We start from the raw sequence: 18,123 nt of genomic DNA on the forward strand, positions 1-18,123 counted from the left end.
GAACACACACACGAAAAAGGAGATCTGAATCTACATACAGTATCCATGTTCAGTTAAACACTGGGGTGCTGTGGTTAAAGTGTTCAAAGGAAAAACAGAGAAATAAAGAATTTTAAATACACAAGACAGATATTAAGGGGACAAAGGAAACCTTAGGAAGGATGAGAACTGAAGAGTATTATTGCAATTTTCTAAATGTTTCAAGAAGACAAGAGTTTTTCAAATGTCATATTCAAATTTCAAGGGGTCAGATAGATAAGTAAACCCTCCTTGCCTCCAAAATTATGGGAATCACAGTAACAATTCTTTCCACTTCCCGGTGAAAGTGGAGTAGGTAAAAGAGATAGAGGCTGGCATACTGCAAAGAAAGGGTAAGGAAAAATTCAAACTTACTTAACTAGATGAAAGACGGTATCATGAATCCAAAGTAGAATTGCTTTTCAAATATCCTGTTATTGTCTCTTACCACTAACCTAGAAAGGCATTTTCCCTAATTAGCCTAAATTTCATCACATACACTTAACTCTTATACAGATATGTCTGGAAAGGTCTTACATAAACCAAATTTTATAAATTAAACTTCATTCTTTATATGTAAAACTAAAATATTCCATCAATGGAATCCTAGTGTGAATCATTCTTTTAAAAATTGATCCCATCTTAACAAATCTTTTGTATAAAATCAAATTTTTATATATGAGACAAATGAATATATAAAACACTTTAAAAACACAGAAAAATAAGAATTAAATTTGCCCATATGGTTTCCCATATTTCCAGATAGATTCATAATATTGAACAATAACTTGATGATGACATTTATTGTATCTGCTAAACAAATCAAGTTATATAAAATTTGGCAATAGCCATGAAAATAGAAATAACACCAGTTTACTATAGCAAGATGAACTGAGTCTCCCCAAAGACATGCTTTTCTTACTCTTAGTTTAGGCTAACTTTCATCTTGCTGGGAAGGAATTTAAAGAATTTTATAGAAAGGATAAGAATTTTACCTGGAAAAATTGTAAAGAATTTGGAGAGCAGATATAAGGAAGAAACACTGAGGAGTCTGAAGAGGCTGAGAGGGCAGGTTGTTTGGGGAAGAGAAGGTCAAGAAGACATAGAGATGTGGCAGCTTAATGAGGAACAGGAAATTCTGACAGTGAGCAAAGATATTTAAAGGCAATTTATAGGAAGTAAGTCTTGCTGATGATACAGAATGTAAACTACTCCTTTCATCCCAACAAAATCTTTAGGAATAGTCTACGTTATTAATGACTAAAAATATAACTTTGGCATTATATTTTTTTGCCTGTTTTCTTATATCCAAGAAGTCTTGAAGAGAGCTTCAAGGACAGAGAATGGTAGTCTAAGGACCATGGCCAATTTGTTCCCCCCCCACACACACACAATAATTACATCATGTAAATATACAGGTAGTTAAATTACAGAATATTCTACTTCTTATTGAAAAACAACATATGTCTTCAAGTCAACTAACCAGTTAGCAAATTGGTTAATACAAGGTTATAATGAAGCCAAGGTTTATGGGTCTGGATCCCTTTGATCCATTAATTGTTCTATTCTGAGTTCACAGGCCACATGCCTAATCTTTGGTAAACTGCCTTTCAAATGAGAGTAGCTGGATGGCCAGTTAAGGGTGGACAAGAGAACATGAATACGTGAAAGAAAAGTCATCACTACTACTATTGGCAAAACTTAAAGTATACTGATTCTGAATCTAAGACCTTATTAGTTTGTGGGAAAAGGTCAAAGAACCTTCAACAGTTTGGAAAATTATTCTAATTTCACTCTCACGTACGTTTTTTCAAGAAAGTTCACTATGTAATTTTAGGTCTAAAACAAACCCAAGTGAATACTTTCCAAGAATAAATTAAGGACTACACTCATAAAAGAATTACTACTTAAGATCTAATTATCTCATTTTAATGATGCTTGAATTAAAACAAACGATTTAACAGAGCATGCATCTGTGAAAGGTCCTGTTAACTGCTGACTATAGAAGAAGAGTTAAAAAGTAAAACACATATACACATTTTGTTTAAATTCCTCTCATGTTTAAATCTAACAAAGGCAATAATGGTAACATAAGTAGTAAGTAACATCAAATTCTTAATCATAATTGAAAAGACAGTACAAAACATCTACTTTTTCCTATTTAACCATCTGGAACATGTTACAAACTCCCTGAAAGCAAGAAAAATCTGCAAGTATAATTACACTCTGGGACTATCAGCATGACATGCTTCAATAAATACTCCTAATAGGATCTGTTGATATAATAATTGGCACTAAAACTGATGAATTTTCATTACTTGGCTATTTGTTCTTACTGATTAAATACTCAAGAAAACCAATAAATCGTCCCTTGAATAAAAACAAATAAACCAAAAGACATCCAGCAAGGGCAAAGTGTAACAGGTTACAGACGTAGAACAAAAGGGACAAGCAAAGAGCAAAGAATTTGCAAATGCCTGAGTTCGATTCATATTTTCTCTCCCACCTTCTCCCTTTCTTCCTCTCTTTCCTCGTCCGCCAAATCTGGCATAACTATCTGTGCTCTGGTCAAAAGTGACTTGGTTAGGGTTAGGAGAAAATGTTATATTAAGTCTTGAGTTGGCTAAATTCCAATCGACTGAAAGTCTTAAGATCAAATCCTAACAAGGGAAAACATTCAAAATTTACTCTTGATGGTTTTGGAAATTTAACATTTAGCTGAACATTAAGCAAGCGAAGAACCCAACCAGCTAAGATTTTTAAGAAGACAGCTCTGGCAGCTGAGCAATGGAGGCAAGAGGGTTGCTGTTGATGGTCTAATTCTGATATAATGAGACAGTTATTGGTGGTTTTTATTTTATCCTTTTGTTTACCTGTATTTTCTAGACTTGTACAGTAAACATGAATTACTTTTGTATTCACACATGTAGACAATTTGGCCTCTTTTTCACCCCTAGCTCTTGTTGATTTAGTCCTGTAAAGAAATAATTCACATATCTATGCCTTATAAATTTAGCCCCACCCTCAACCCATGTTTGGAGCTCTTCACTGCCCATGGTCCTGTCCCCACGCTGCAGCTTTTCCCTACCCATGGGTCCTGTCCCCATGCTGCAGCTCTGCACCATCCATGGGTCCCTGTCGCCATGCTAAAGCTCTTCACCACCCATGGGTCCTGAGCCCATGCTACTCCATGCTATTCTCTGAATAAAGGAGCACTATTACCAGACCTTGAGAGTCCAAGAAATCTTTCTTTCAACTCCTCGGCTCACTGAGCCTGCATCACCATTATAAAGGTGGGTTTTTTTAGAGGATGGAGGTGTGAGGAGGAAGCCTAAAACTGTTTTTCTACCTTGAAGGTTTTGGCTAGTCCTAGTATACTAAGATTTATTATCACAGTAAATGTGTTCACAATTTCAACCTCATTTTACAAACTTTCGTAAGTATCTTTTTCAGAATTAATTTTTACAAACTTGATTTCATTTTTCCCTTCCTCTTTCTACCCTCTGCTTAATCCTCAGGGGTTAAGAGCTTTAGTCCACCAACAACTGGTTTCCAATGTTTCCAAAAACCCACACCAATTGCTCCACTTTCCCCAGCTCTAATCAGAGACTGCTCTTGCAAAAAAAAGAATACTTAACAGTGGGCCTCACATGGATACACAAATTGAGTTGTAGAATATCAAAGTATACTCTTACATCAAGTCACATTCATCTGGCTGCCAGAAGAACATGCAGAGATACTGCTTGCCTGGGGGTATTTTTAAAGACCAACCTTCATTCATTATTCCTATAATTCTTCATCAGTTTATCCATTACAATTGCCTATTTCAACATCCTCTTCTTTCTTCTAGACCCACATTCCTCCCCTTCCAAGGAATTCTTTATTCACTCTCCTTTTCTTATCCCAGTTTTGCCAAAGGAGTGGTCTTTCCCTTGCATATTTTTAGTGTGTTATTTTTTGGGGAAGGGGCACTAGAAGAAGATGGAGAGAAATCTCAACTCCTAGACACAGAATTTTGTTGATCAATATAAAATCCATACCAGAGCAATGTACTATACCAAATTATACCAAATTAAAACCATGAACTGTAAATGAGCCACTCAAACAAATAATTTTCATCATATGTGAATAATGGTGATGAGAGAAAGGGAAATGTGCAAACAGTACATAGTGATACTCACTCCAACTGACAAATCATCATTTCCACCCTCTGAAGATCACTGTTCCTTTGTTTCTCTCCCTCTCTCTTCCCCAGAAGTATAACATAATGTGACAATAGTAATAAGTAACAAGCATGTAGGCCATGTGTATATAAGACCTCAGAAAAGTGTTATCTGATAAAAATTTCAATGTTATATATAAATAGTGCCATTTTTATTTTACTTTTAAAAATCCTCTGCTTTAGTAAAGCCTAAACCTAAAAAGTAGGCTATTAATATTTCAACACTGACCTGATAAAAGCATACTTTCCTAGTATTCCTCATATTTTCATTTATGTTGGGGACACCTATTTCATTAATAAATGTGATACCTTTGTAGCAATGATAAATTCCTACCAGCCTTCACTTTGCCTCTGATCTAGACTTACTACTCTAATCCCTCACATCCTCCTCATCCTCCCACTGGGAAGCCATTCCGCATCTGCTTTGCTTTAAGTAACCCTCCTATGTGTCCCCCAGCACCCTATGTTTACCCCATTGTAGCATATAGCATGGTATTTATCCATACATCTGTCTGGATCCCCCCAAGTGGACTGTAAGCTCCTTGAGAGAAGGAAGACTATGTTTTACTCACTCCTGTATCTCCAGAGCCTGAGACAGTGCTTGGCACCAAGTTTATTCTCAATACAGACAGTCAGCATGGCCCCCACCAGCACCATCAAGTGCTCTATCAGCATCATCCAAGGCTAAGGTTTACTAAAATCTCCTGTATGGCAGTCAACATAATTTTTCTTAGGGCACACCTTGAATTCTTATACTGACCATCCTGTGTGTGTCAAGCAATATGTTACAGGTTCTATTTAATTTTATTTCTTCCAAGTCTTTATGAAATAAAAATAATTATCCTCCTGTACCAATGACCAAATAAGAGCTCAGAAAAGATAAATTACTTTCTTACAGCTACACAATAAGCAACTGAGGAAACATTCAAGCCTGTCTGTCTCACTGTGACTGGAGGCTGTTTCTATTATACTATATTCTGCTTCCCCAATACCTATACTGAACCAAAATGAATACCTAATAATTCAAATATATTTTTCTTGCCATACTCTGCAATGCTAGATCCCCTCTAGGAATCAACAAAACGCTTGCAAAGTATCTGGAAGACTGTAAAGATGGTGAGTTAAGCTTACATGCTCTGGAATTTGACTGACTATCTGGATTCAAATATCAATTGTGCTACCTACTAGCTGTGTAATCTTGGATAATTTATTTTTCTGTGCTTAAATTTGCTCATTAATAAAATGGAGACGATTGTTATAGCATTGTTGTGAGGAATAAATGAGAATATATGTGAAAGATTTAGAATAGAGCATAGCACACAACAATAATAGTAATAGATAGGATTATTGCATGCCCTCTATGTATGTTACCTTATCTTCAACAAACTTAGCTATTAATATTTAATTATTTAAGTTTAAACCAAGAAGCTGTTAATCTTTTCTATGTCTGTGGTTCTCAAACCTTACAAGCGTTAGAATTATCTAAGAAGCTTTTAAAAATACCCACAGGCCCTGCATCCTGGAGATTTTAATCTGTGGGTCTAGGTTTGGCTCCAGAAACTATTCTTTTGAAAAATTTCCAAGAGGATTTCCACTAGCTGAAATAGGCTAGACTAGAGATGTTAAAACACTTCTGCTACCTAGCATCTAAAACTGCTCAATAAAATATAAATCCTACCTTTTCAATGTTGGGTATCCAATAAAGAATGCAAGAGGAAGCCACTAACATCAAGAATGAAAACAAATCAAGAGAACAGATAGAAAAGCAAACAGTGAAGCTGCCAGTTACTTCAGGGGGCATATTTGGATCCTGGTAACCCAGGGGTGGGGAGGTCCAAGGAAGAAGGCTCAGGCCTCCTAAAGTCAGATCAGAGACCATCAGACAAAGGTCTAGGCCCAAGAAAGACAATAACCCAGGAAAAGGATGAATTTGAACATTAAAAACATCTCAAAGGTGAGGCCAGCCTGGTGGCGCAGTGGTTAAGTTCACAGCTTCCACTTCAGCGGCCCGGGATTCGCTGGTTTGGATCCCGGGTGCAGACATGGCACTGCTTGGCAAAAGCCATGCTGTGGTAGGTGTCCCACATATAAAGTAGAGGAAGATGGGCACGGATGTTAGTTCAGGGCCGGTCTTCCTTGGCAAAAAGAGGAGGATTGGCAGTAGTTAGCTCAGGGCTAATCTTCCTCAAAAAAAAAAAAAAAAACACCTAAAAAAAACTTTTAAAACTAAGAATTAATAATGAGAACACTACATTTCAAAACTGTAAAATGCAGTGAAAGCAATACTCAGAGAAGAATGTACTCTCATAAATGCTTTTATTTAGGAAAGAAGAATGCCTGACAATTAATGAGCTAAATGTCTAACTAAAAAGTTATTTAAAAAAATAATCTCAGCTAAAAAAAAGGTAAAAAGAAAGAGATAAATATAAAAGCATAAATTAATGAAATAGAAAACAAACACAAGAAAGAGAATGATAAAACCAAAACTTCGTTCTTTGAAATGAGCACTAAAATACCCCTAATGAAGTCAAGAAAAAAAAAGATACAAATTAATTATTAGAGATGAAAAGGAGAACGTAACTATAAATAAAGCAAAGAGCAAACAAACAAGAGGATATTATAAAAAACTTTTACTAATAGATTTGAAAGCTTAAATGATACGGGTAAATTCTTAAAAGATGTAACTCATTAAAACTAACCTAGGATAGGGGCCGCCCCGTGGCCAAGCGGTTAAGTTAGTGTGCTCCGCTGTGGTGGCCCAGGGTTTCGCCGGTTCAGATCCTGGGCGCAGACATGGCAACGCACATCAAGCCACGTTGAGGCAGCATCCCACATGCCACAACTAGAAGGACCCACAACTAAAAATACACAACTATGCATCGGGGGGCTTTGGGGAGAAAAAGGAAAAATAAAATCTTTAAAACTAACCTAGGATATACTGATGTAAACATATGATTGAATAAATAAATAAATGGGGAAGAAAACACAAATCTTTCTTACAGAAGAATTACAAAAAATATATGGAGCTATTCCTCCCTCCAGGAGGTACAGCTTAATTTCTGGACTTAGTGGTCTAGTGGTTAAGATCTCGTGCTCTCACCACTATGGCTGGGGGTTCACTTCCTGGTAAGAGAACCACACCACTCATCTGTTAGTTGTCCTATTATGGTGGCTGCATGTTGCTGTGATGCTAAAAGGTATGCCACCAGTATTTTGAATAGCAGCAGGGTCATTCAGCACCATCATCCATGGTGGACAGGTTTCAGTGGAGCTTCAGGACTAAGACAAACTAGGAAGGAGGACCTGGCCTCCACTTCTGAAAAGATTGGCCATGAAAACCCTAACAGGAGCAGAGCAATAATTAAGTAGAGAAAGAGAAGAATAATGACTTCACAGTGGAGAAACCTGGCAACACGACCTTAACCATGTGATGAAAGTTAATTTATCATCATCACCAGTGTGTGGATATCATGTACCCCCTGAAATGATGTGATGAGAAAGGCACTTCCCTTCTATGGTATTCTTCTCTGATCATGAGAAAAACAGAGGACAAACCCAGATAGGGTGATATTCTATAGCAAATCTACTCAATACTCCTTGAGACAGTCAAGGTCATAAAAACGGGAAAAAACTAAGCAAGTATCAGAGACTAGAGGCGACGGGAGAGACATGACAACTAAATATAATGTGATACTCTGGGTTGGACCCTGGACAGAAAGAGAATATTAATGAAGAAAACCCACTGAAATCCAAATAAAGTCTGGAGGTTAAGAAGCCAATGTCAGTGTCTCGGTTTTGACACATGTATCATAGTAAGGTAAGATGTTAATAACAGGGGGAAGGGGAAGGGATGGGTGAGGGACATACTGGAACACAATATACTGTTTTTGCAAGTTTTCTATAAATCTAAAATCATTCCAAAAGTGTCTTTCTTTTTTCCTTTTTTTAAAAAAGACTAACCCAAGGGCTAGCCCCATGGCCCAGTGGTTAAGTTCGGTGCACTCTGCTGGGAACTACCCAGGTTCAGTTCCCAGGCACCGACCTACATCACTCATTGGCAGCCATGCTGCAGTGACAACCCACATACAAAACAGAGGAAGACTGGCACAAACATTAGCTCAGAGCAAGTGTTACTCAAGCAAAAAGTGTATATACATATACTACTCTCACCACTCTTAGTCAACATAGTACCAGAGGTTTTGGCCAGAGCAATTAAGCAAGAAAAAGAAATAAAAGGAATCCAAATAGGCACTGAAGAAGTGAAACCCTTTCTGTTTGCAGATGAAATGATTTTATATATAGAAAACCCCAAAGAAGCCACCAGAAAACTATTAGAAATAATCAATAAGTACAGCAAAGTTGCAGGGTACAAAGTCAACTTAGAAAAATCAGTGGCATTCCTATACTCTAATAATGAACTAACAGAACAAGAACGCAAGAATTCAATCCCCTTTACAATCCCAACAAAAAGAATAAAATATGTAGCAATAAATTTAACCAAGGAGGTGAGAGACCTATACAAAGAAGACTATAAGACATTACTGAAAGAAATCAATGATGACATAAAAAAAGGGAAAGATATTTCATGCACGTGGATTGGAAGAATAAACATAGTTAAAATGTCCATACTACCTAAAGCAATCTACAGATTCAATGCAATCCCAATCAGAATTCCAATGACATTCTTCGCAGAAATAGAACAAAGCATCTAAAAATTCATATGGGGTAAAAAAAGATCCTGAATTGCCAAAGGAATCCTGAGAAACAAGAACAAAGCTGGTGGCATGGCAATGCCTGACTTCAAAATATATTACAAAGCTACAGTAATCAAAACTGCATGGTACTGGTACAAGAACAGACACACAGATCAATGGAACAGAATTGAAAGCCTAGGAATAAAAGCACACATCTATGGACAGCTAATCTTCGACAAAGGAGCCAAGAACATACAATGGAGAAAGGAAAGCCTCTTCAATAAATGGTGCTGGGAAAACTGGACAGCCACGTGCAAAAGTAGACCACATGAAAGTAGATATTATCTTTCCCCATGCACAAAAATAGACTCAAAGTGGACCAAAGACTTGAAGGTAAGACGTGAAACCATAAAACTTCTGGAAGAAAACAGAGACAGTACAGTCTTTGACATCAGACTTAAAAGGATCTTTTTGAATACCATGTCTACTAAGACAAGGAAAACAAAAGAAAAAATAAACAACTGGGACTTTATCAGCCTAAAGGGCTTCAGGAAGGCAAAGGAAACCAAGAACAAAATGAAAAAACAACCCACCAACTGGGAGAAAATATTTGCAAATCATATATCCAATAAGGGGTTAATCTCCATAATATATAAAGAACTCACACAAATGAACTACAAAAAACAAACCACCCAATCAAAACGGGCAGAGGATATGAACAGACATTTTTCCAAAGAAGATATACAGATAGCCAAGAGGCACATGAAAAGACACTCAACATCACTAATCATCAGGGAAATGCAAATAAAAACTACACTTAGATATCATCTTACACCCGTCAGAATGGCTATAATCACCAAGATAAAAAACAACAAATGTTGGAGAGGTTGTGGAGAAAAAGGAACCCTCATACACTACTGGTGGGAATGCAAACTGGTGCAGCCACTGTGTAAAACAGTATGGAGATTTTTCAAAAAATTAAAAGTAGCAATACTATATGACCCAGCTATCCCACTACTGGGTATTTACCCAAAGAACTTGAAATCAACAATTCGAAGAGACTTATGCACCCATATGTTCACTGCAGCATTATTCACAATAGCCAAGGTGTGGAAGCACCCCAAGTACCCATCGACTGATGACTGGATAAAGATGTGGCATAAACACATACACATACACACACACACACACACACACAATGGAATACTACTCAGCCATAAAAAAAAAGACAAAATCGTCCCATTCACAATCACATGGATGGATCTTGAGGGCATTACGTAAAGCGAAATAAGCCAGACAAAGAAAGACAAAACACCATATGATTTCACTCATATGTGGAATATAAACAAACTTACAGACAAACAGAACAAATTAGTGGTTACTGGGGGGTAGGGGGTGAAGGGTGGGCACAAGGGGTGAAGGGGCATACTTATATGGTGTGTGACAAATAATAACGTACAACTGAAATTTCACTATGTTATAAGCTATTACAAGCACAATTTAAAAAAAAAAGAAGGAAGCAAGTGAATTTGGCTATAAAAGGTCAACATGAGAGATTCTTGTGATGATGGAACTGTTCTGTATTTTGACTGTCTCAGTATCAATATCCTGGTTGTGATATTGTAATACGGTTTTGTAGAATGTTACCATTGAGGGAAACTGAGTAGGGTATAGGAGATCTCTCTGTACTGTTTCTTACAACTTCATGTGAATCTACAGTTATTTCAAAATAACAAGTTTGGTTAATATATATATATTATATATACTATAATATATATGCTATAGTATATATCATATATATAATTATGTATAGTATATATACACTATATATAGTATATATACACTATATATGGATATAGTTTAATATGTTAATATGAACCAAGCAGTAGGATATATACTCAACCTAAGAAATGGAATTTTGACAATACAATGGAAACTCCCTGTGTAAACCTCAAAGAAACTCATCCCGCTTCCTGTCTCCCCCAAGTGTAAACACTATATTGACTTTCATGACTGTTACTCTTCCAATTTTGGAAAATAAGTTTTATTGCATAGATATCTATCCCCAAATAATATAATCTATTGATTTACTTATTTTTGAGCTTTATAAAAAGTGGTATATTGCATGTGTTCTTCTTAAGATTTACTTTTAAGTTTCTAAGATTCATTTACATCACTCAGTAGGACATTTATTTTCATGGCTAGTTATGAATATATGATGATTTGTTCTATTGTTGATTGACACACTTGTTTCTTCTATTATGAACAATACTGTAATGAGTTTCCTTATATGTGTCTGTGGTATACATGTGCAAAAACATCTCTACCTAGGAGTAGGATGGCTGGGTCATAGGGCATGTGCATGCTCAATTTCAGAGAACGTTAAACTATTTTCCATTTGGTTTGTGGCACAGGGTGGCTAGATGTATACTAAAAATTTCTTCTTCCTGGGCACAGAGTTAGAATGCATGTTCCACCTCCCTTGCATTAGGAACGCCCATTTAAATGAGCTATAGTCAGTAGAATGTGAATAGAAGTAACATATGCCACTTTCAGGCTTGGCCCACAAAAATCTGCCATATATGATCATCCAGTTTCTCTTTTCCCATCTTCTGACTATGTTTTGTTTCTTCCATACCAATTCTTCCACCTTTTTTCTCCTCTTATAGTGTGCTGGACAGACCTGTACAGGTTGAACAGAGGTGGTGAATAATGAGTGTCCTTGCCTTGTTTCTAACTTTAAAGTGAATGCTTCAAATATTTCACAATTATCTACAATATTTTCTGTGTTCTCTATATACCTTTTATAAAGTGAGGAGGTTCTATTTAAGATTTTTCTAAAAATTTTATCAGGAATATTGAATTTAATCAAATGTTTTACCAGTAACTGTCAAAATGATCATTTGGATTTTCTCCTTTGATCCATTAGTTTTTTTTTAAAGAGACTCTTTTTTTAAATTAATTAATTTTTTTTTTTGAGGAAGATTAGCCCTGAGCTAACATCTGTGCCAATCTTCCTCCATTTCGAATGTGGGTTGCCACCACAGCACGACCACCAATGAGTGGTGTAGGTCTGCACCCAGGAACCAAACTCAGGCCACCAAAGTGGAGCACACCAAACTTAATCACTAGGCCAAGGGGCTGGCCCCACTAAACAATATTTTTAATTCTGCTTTTTAATGGAGGGCAATAAATTTTTATGAAATGAATTAGGAGATTACTGAACAGTATTTTATGGAGAATAACTTAAATATTTCAAATAACACTACTTATTTTTCAAATTTATTAACCAAAATCTATCATCTTGATTGCCTAGAGAACTGCTATTCAGGAAACTACTAGTTATTACATAAATGTAAAAAAGAATTTAGAGTTTATTTAAAAACTTCAAAAGTTAACCATCCAATTACTTTTTCCTATTCTTCCCAAATCACATGCCCAATCAGTAAATTGTAATTAATATAACAACTGACAGTTACATTGAAGTCTCAGTGCTCCTTCTGAATTTTAATTACAGCGGGTATTTTTGAAACTACAGAAGTAGTAACAAGGAACAATTAAGGGGGTAAGACATAATAATTGTAACCAAGATTAAAGTACATGCTAAGGAAGGAATACTTGTGTTCTGACCTCTTGGGTAAAGGTGGGAGGAAGAAGGAGTTGTTTTCCCAAGAATGATCTCCAGAGGAATCCCAACTAATAAAACTGTCAGGGAAAGCAGCAGGATGAAGATGCTCAGGAACTATTGAGTCCTTTTCTCCCAGCATTGTTAACAGTGCAGCTTCACTGACTGATTACAAATAAACAGTATTTTTAAAAACAAAAACACTGAAGCTATAGAATTACAGAAGGTTTTCCATGTAAACTGCATGAAAATTTTAAACACTCCATTCTCTAGTAACTTTGTAAGTGACAAACCTTAACAATACCAGATATTATTTTTGTACTACAAGATGATAACATGTACTGAAACCTTCAAAATATAGACTACTTGGAGAGAAAAGGAGTTTGACTTGATGAAAATTAAGGTACAGAAAGTAACTTCAGTTTTATTTCAGTGACTGAAGTTCTATGCATATTATAAAAACTGCTATAAATGCAATCCAAAGAAGAGATTTACCATGGGAGTAATAACAGTAAGAGGCAATAAGATTTGGAGAACAGAAATTAGAATGGCGCTTGAGAAGCAATTACATACCTTAAACATATAGAAATAAAATAAAAACATTTTTAAAATGCATAGAATGTGAAAATAAACACAATATAAAGACTGCATTGTTAATATTCTGTTGGAGTCATTTCTTTGCATGAGCTGAACTGGCTAAAGAATCTTAAAATAGGATTTAGAATGTTAAAGAATCTTGTTCCAGTTAGAAAAGCCAAACTGATCAACTGAGATTGGAAAGCTATACAAAAAATCTCACAGTTCATAAATCTCAAGCACTCCATGTAAAATGAATGTTGTAAAATGGGATCAGTCTTTAGTTCTTTGAAACAGAAAAGCACATTAAATTGGAAAAATCCTTATTTTGAAAGCACCTTAAGTATATATGAAAAGTGACTGAAATTTAAGTTCACTTACGAATATTTTCAATTAATCTGATGTAGCTTTTACACCTACAACTATGCTTATATTACCAATGTAAAAATTGAAGATGTATGCTCACAATGTGAAATATGACCACTAAATTTAAACATTAAAAAAACTATTACGAACAATCATTAAATCTTAATCAGATAGTGCAAAATGGTAAATAAAACAAAAATCCTTTTTTTTTTTGCTTTGGTCCTATTTAAATAAGGAGATATCCTTAATTCCCAATAGTCTGAGAATTTATATTATTTCATAATTCTGTTAGATTAGTGTACTAAGGACTATTTTATAAAAACTGCTGTCAACATTACTGTATGACATTTTCTTTCTTGGGTAGTGATTAAAAGAAAAGTGTTTCCCAATATTAATTAAACTAGTAATATTATTAAATTAATACAATTTCATAATTTTCCACGAGTATTCTTTATCAACTAGTAAAACCTACATTTCCATAATAGGCACAAAATAAGTATTTGTTAAATGAATGAATGAAATGCCCAAAGGCCTAAGATTCCTGTAGTCTGAAGTCTCGTGACCTTGCTTCTAAGTCTACTTTAACATGGACACTGCCAAAGGTATGATTTTTTTAATGAAGACTAAGAGATTTCCCTTTGGGACTATTGGGACCTCCAAGTATCCTCCTTCTAAGAAATGAAATAACTGGCATCATGTTAACAATTCATGAAATAACTGGAGCAAACTGTTAGAGATCTCTATTGTGCCCATAAAAGCTTTCTATTCAAATACAAGCACCTTATTGGCAAGTCAAAAGCTCAACAACCTCTGTGCAGAGGCTGGAAGGCTAAAAAGGCCCTAAGAAATCAATCAGGATACCACAAGAGCCCCACTGGGTCCCCCGCTAGTTTAACAAGTATTAAACGACAATACCCTTGGCTAAGTCGCTGAACTTCTAGGAGTTTCAGTTTCCTCATCTGTAAAAAATGGAAGTTAGTCCCTCCAAGATTCTATGATTAAATGATTCTAGAATGCAAAGCAAATTTACCTTCAATATTTCTTTGGCGGGTACAATGCTTCAGAAGCCCTATAAAAATGGTTTTCAACCTTGTTTAGGTGATGGACAGCTTTGAGACTCCAATAAAAGCTATAGACATTTCATCTCAAAAGAATTCCCACATGGATAAAACTTTGTATATATCAGGAGAGCTTAACGGCCCTCTGAAGTAGCTTATGGAACTCATGCCAGAAACTTCTGTAAATTTTAGTAGAATTCAATAAATTGGAGATGTGTTAATAAGTTTGAAAACAAAGAAGCACTTTGTACCTAATTCTTTCAATTTTTTCCTAACAAATTAATTTTAAATTTCAAACAACAGTAAAGAGGAATCAATTATTTTTATGACTATCAAAGAGAAAACATGGTTTTGAAGAACTGAAAACTATTAGTTTAGATAATTAAACTATGCTGGTAAATCAGAGGTCCAGATAAGTGATACCCAAATCATTATGACTATATGTCAATCTCAAGTCTAACGGAACCAACTGTAATGAAAACAATCTTTAAACAAACATATTCCATTTGATTCTCTTTATGTGGACAATCCATTTGGAGATAGATAAAAATATAAAATTAAATACAAAACATTGAATTACTAAAATGGCTTCAATTTCTGAAAGATTAAATAGTAATCACGTATTTTAAAAGTTGAACATAGGGGCTGGCCCCGTGGCCGAGTGGTTAAGTTCACATGCTCTGATAAGGCGGCCCAGGGTTTCACTGGTTCGGATCCTGGGCATGGACACGGTACCACTCATCAGGCCACGTTGAGGTGGTGTCCCATGTCCCACAACTAGAAGGACCCACACTAAAATATACAACTATGCATTGGAGGGATTTGGGGAGAAAAAGCAGAAAGAAAAAAAAAAGAAGACTGGCAACAGTTGTTACAAGTGACAATCTTTAAAAAAAAAAAAGTTGAACATAGTCTCATCGCATCCTAGTTTATAATTAAGATTGACTAAAGAGTATTGAGCTACAACATGAATTTTCTCATTATTTATATTACTAAGAAAAAATTTAAAACACTTTTCCAATGTAAAAGGAAAGAAAGTAGAGGGGCCTGACATTTCATAGAGGGAAAGAAGGAACAATTAAACAATTCTGTAGAGATTAATTAAATATAGGCAAAATAATACTTGTGCTAAGGTTTTATAAATCATCTGCAGAATAAGCCAAAAAGATGCTAGTAGCTGCTCTGATAGTATAGTTTCCAACGAAGATCTTTTGTGCAAGCTCTCTTAGGATTTCTCTTGTCTAAAATGGGTCCCCAGGGAACCAGCAAGAAGAAATTCTAGGATTATTTTCTAATATAATAAAGGGAGAGCCCTTTCTAACACTGAATTTAAGGAAAATAATTACTCTGCCCCAATTGTGATGGCAATATTCCTATCAGGAATATAAAAGTAAAAAGGCTATAATTTCTGGTGCATTTCTTTTGTCTTTTTAGTTAAACAATATCTAATTTTCTTAAGGAAGTCTTTTTCATTAAGTTATGAAATCATAAATTAAGCCCTTTTATTGTAAATTACAAATTTCAGTTTGTTCAGTTCACAAAAGAAAAACATTTAAACACACTTATGTAACCTACTTATAGCAACATGGACTCTGGATTCTTCAGTGTTCCACTTACAAATTACTTAGGGACTGTGAATATACCACTGTGCTTACTTTAATAACTGCACATTTCCCTCATGTGAAATTACATTGTGAAAAGGGACAAGGAAATGAAGCAAATATCTGAATCTTATTCTGCAGTCATCCTTACAAGCCTAATTTATCTGCTAGATTCTTCTGTTTGTCAAAAAATGTGCACCTACTAAAAATTGCAAAGGTATCAGTAGCAGAGTTAAATTAGAAGTTAGATGTAATGCTGCTTTCCTCTTCAGCTGTTTCTTTGTTTTCTAAGAGGTCCAACTTAGAGCTAAACATGTATCGGACTAGGCCTTACAGGGTAGATTTCATATGTGAATGCCTCTATGCATGACAGCAGGAAATTATTCAAAAAACCAGGGTTTTACTCCCAGGATTTGCCACTAACCTGCTTTTGTGATATCAGGCATGTGTCAACTTCTCAGGGACTCAGTTTTTGCCATCTGTAAAATAAGGATGTTGGAGCAGATGATCTTCAAGGTCAATTCCAATTAAAGTACTTGCGTAAGTCTACAGTTATGTGATTACATGAATGAGTAACAGAATTAGAGTAGGTCCATGTGAGACTATGGACACAGTATGTATGTAGGAAAAGAAAATGGGAAAGCCCTCATGCAAAAAAAATTACAATGTTTACATTTAAAGTTTCCTTTCACAGTTTATGTTTGGACTTATGATTAAAAAGGGCCCAGGAAGCCCATCACGCTCATCTAAATCTCTAGCACCCTCCTTTCATGCTGCCACTGTTCTAAGGTCCACCAGGAGTATAACTAACCTAAGAGTATGTTTTCCTCCCAAAATAACCATTTCCATATCTGGTCCAAGATGAACTATGAACTGACCCAGTCCATCTAGATCAGGGGTTGGCAATCTTTTGTGTAAGAGTCAGACAGTAAATATTTTAGATTTTGCAGGCTATATGGTCTCAGTAGCAAGTATTCAACTCTGCTTTTGGAGTGCAAAAGCAGCCATAGACTGTACATAAACTAATGAGGATGGTGGCTAAATTCTAATAAAACTTTACTCACAAAGACTAGGCTGCGGGCAGGATTTGGCCCATAGGCTATAGTTTGCCAACCCCTGGTCTAGATCACCAAGAAACAAGATAATACAAATCAGCTATAAGCTAAAGTGGCACAGTTTCAGAATAAAAAATCATTACAAATAAAACAATTATGAATCACTTTAAATTTCTCAGAGCTCTTTCAGCCTAGTATAAAAGAGAACATGATATAATAAAAAATATCTATGCAGGCATTCAACACATACTAGATGCTTAATGAATATAGATTTCCTTTCCCTTCTCAAAAGTGCCGTCCCTTATGACAGTATTTGCTGCCAAGTCTCACTTCTAGAAATCACTTATTCTGGCCCTCTGACAAGAGCTGGCCCTTGATCCTTCTCAATCCTGGCAAATCCTGGTACCACTGTATCAAGATTTTAATGCTCCTTCATTCCTTTTTTCCCCCCATTAATCCAAAGCTGCAACTTCACAACCTTACCCATCTGAGCCTCAAATATCGGCGTTACTATCACTCACTTTTGGCCCAGGGAATGAGGTAAAGAAATAGAGAAGAGAAAGAAGAGGATAGAGAGAGGGTAGGTTCAGGTGGAGGATAGGTGAGTAGTAGCATTACGTCCCTTTTCCTGATTCTAAAAAGGAGCCAGGTGCTAACTTACTGTTAATTTAAATGAAAATGTTGTCTACTCTAGTGGGAACAATGAGCAGTGCACTTTATGCAAAGTGCTCCCTAATGAAAGAACTCAGTTATAACAGAGGGGGGAAAACACAGTCAGCTTTATTCTTATGCTTTTATCTAGATCACTCTGCCTCCAGCTGTGAAGCTGACTGATGTTTCTAAAGCTCCAAGGAGCCTCTACTAGAAACCATGGTTACTGCTTCAAAACAGTACAAAAAAAGTAGGAG

At 35.7% G+C, this 18,123-nt stretch overlaps 1 protein-coding gene across 25 annotated transcripts in view; it reads right to left on the minus strand.

The window, feature by feature from the left end:
- The window catches only part of NCOA1 (nuclear receptor coactivator 1), a 250,453-nt gene that overhangs the window by 129,363 nt on the left and 102,967 nt on the right, over window positions 1-18,123 (minus strand). For 9 of the 25 annotated variants that reach the window (XM_070235830.1, XM_023619403.2, XM_070235842.1 and 6 more), the window contains one exon: window positions 16,585-16,639. The exons of the other annotated variants lie outside the window; for them this stretch is intronic. In XM_070235830.1, coding sequence (XP_070091931.1) covers window positions 16,585-16,606 — 22 coding nt within the window. In that variant the 5' untranslated portion in view covers window positions 16,607-16,639. The remainder of the gene's footprint in view (window positions 1-16,584; window positions 16,640-18,123) is intronic. 25 annotated transcript variants of the gene reach the window in all.

The sequence above is a fragment of the Equus caballus genome, chromosome 15 (genome assembly GCF_041296265.1).
Source record: "Equus caballus isolate H_3958 breed thoroughbred chromosome 15, TB-T2T, whole genome shotgun sequence".
Classification (NCBI taxonomy): domain Eukaryota; kingdom Metazoa; phylum Chordata; class Mammalia; order Perissodactyla; family Equidae; genus Equus; species Equus caballus.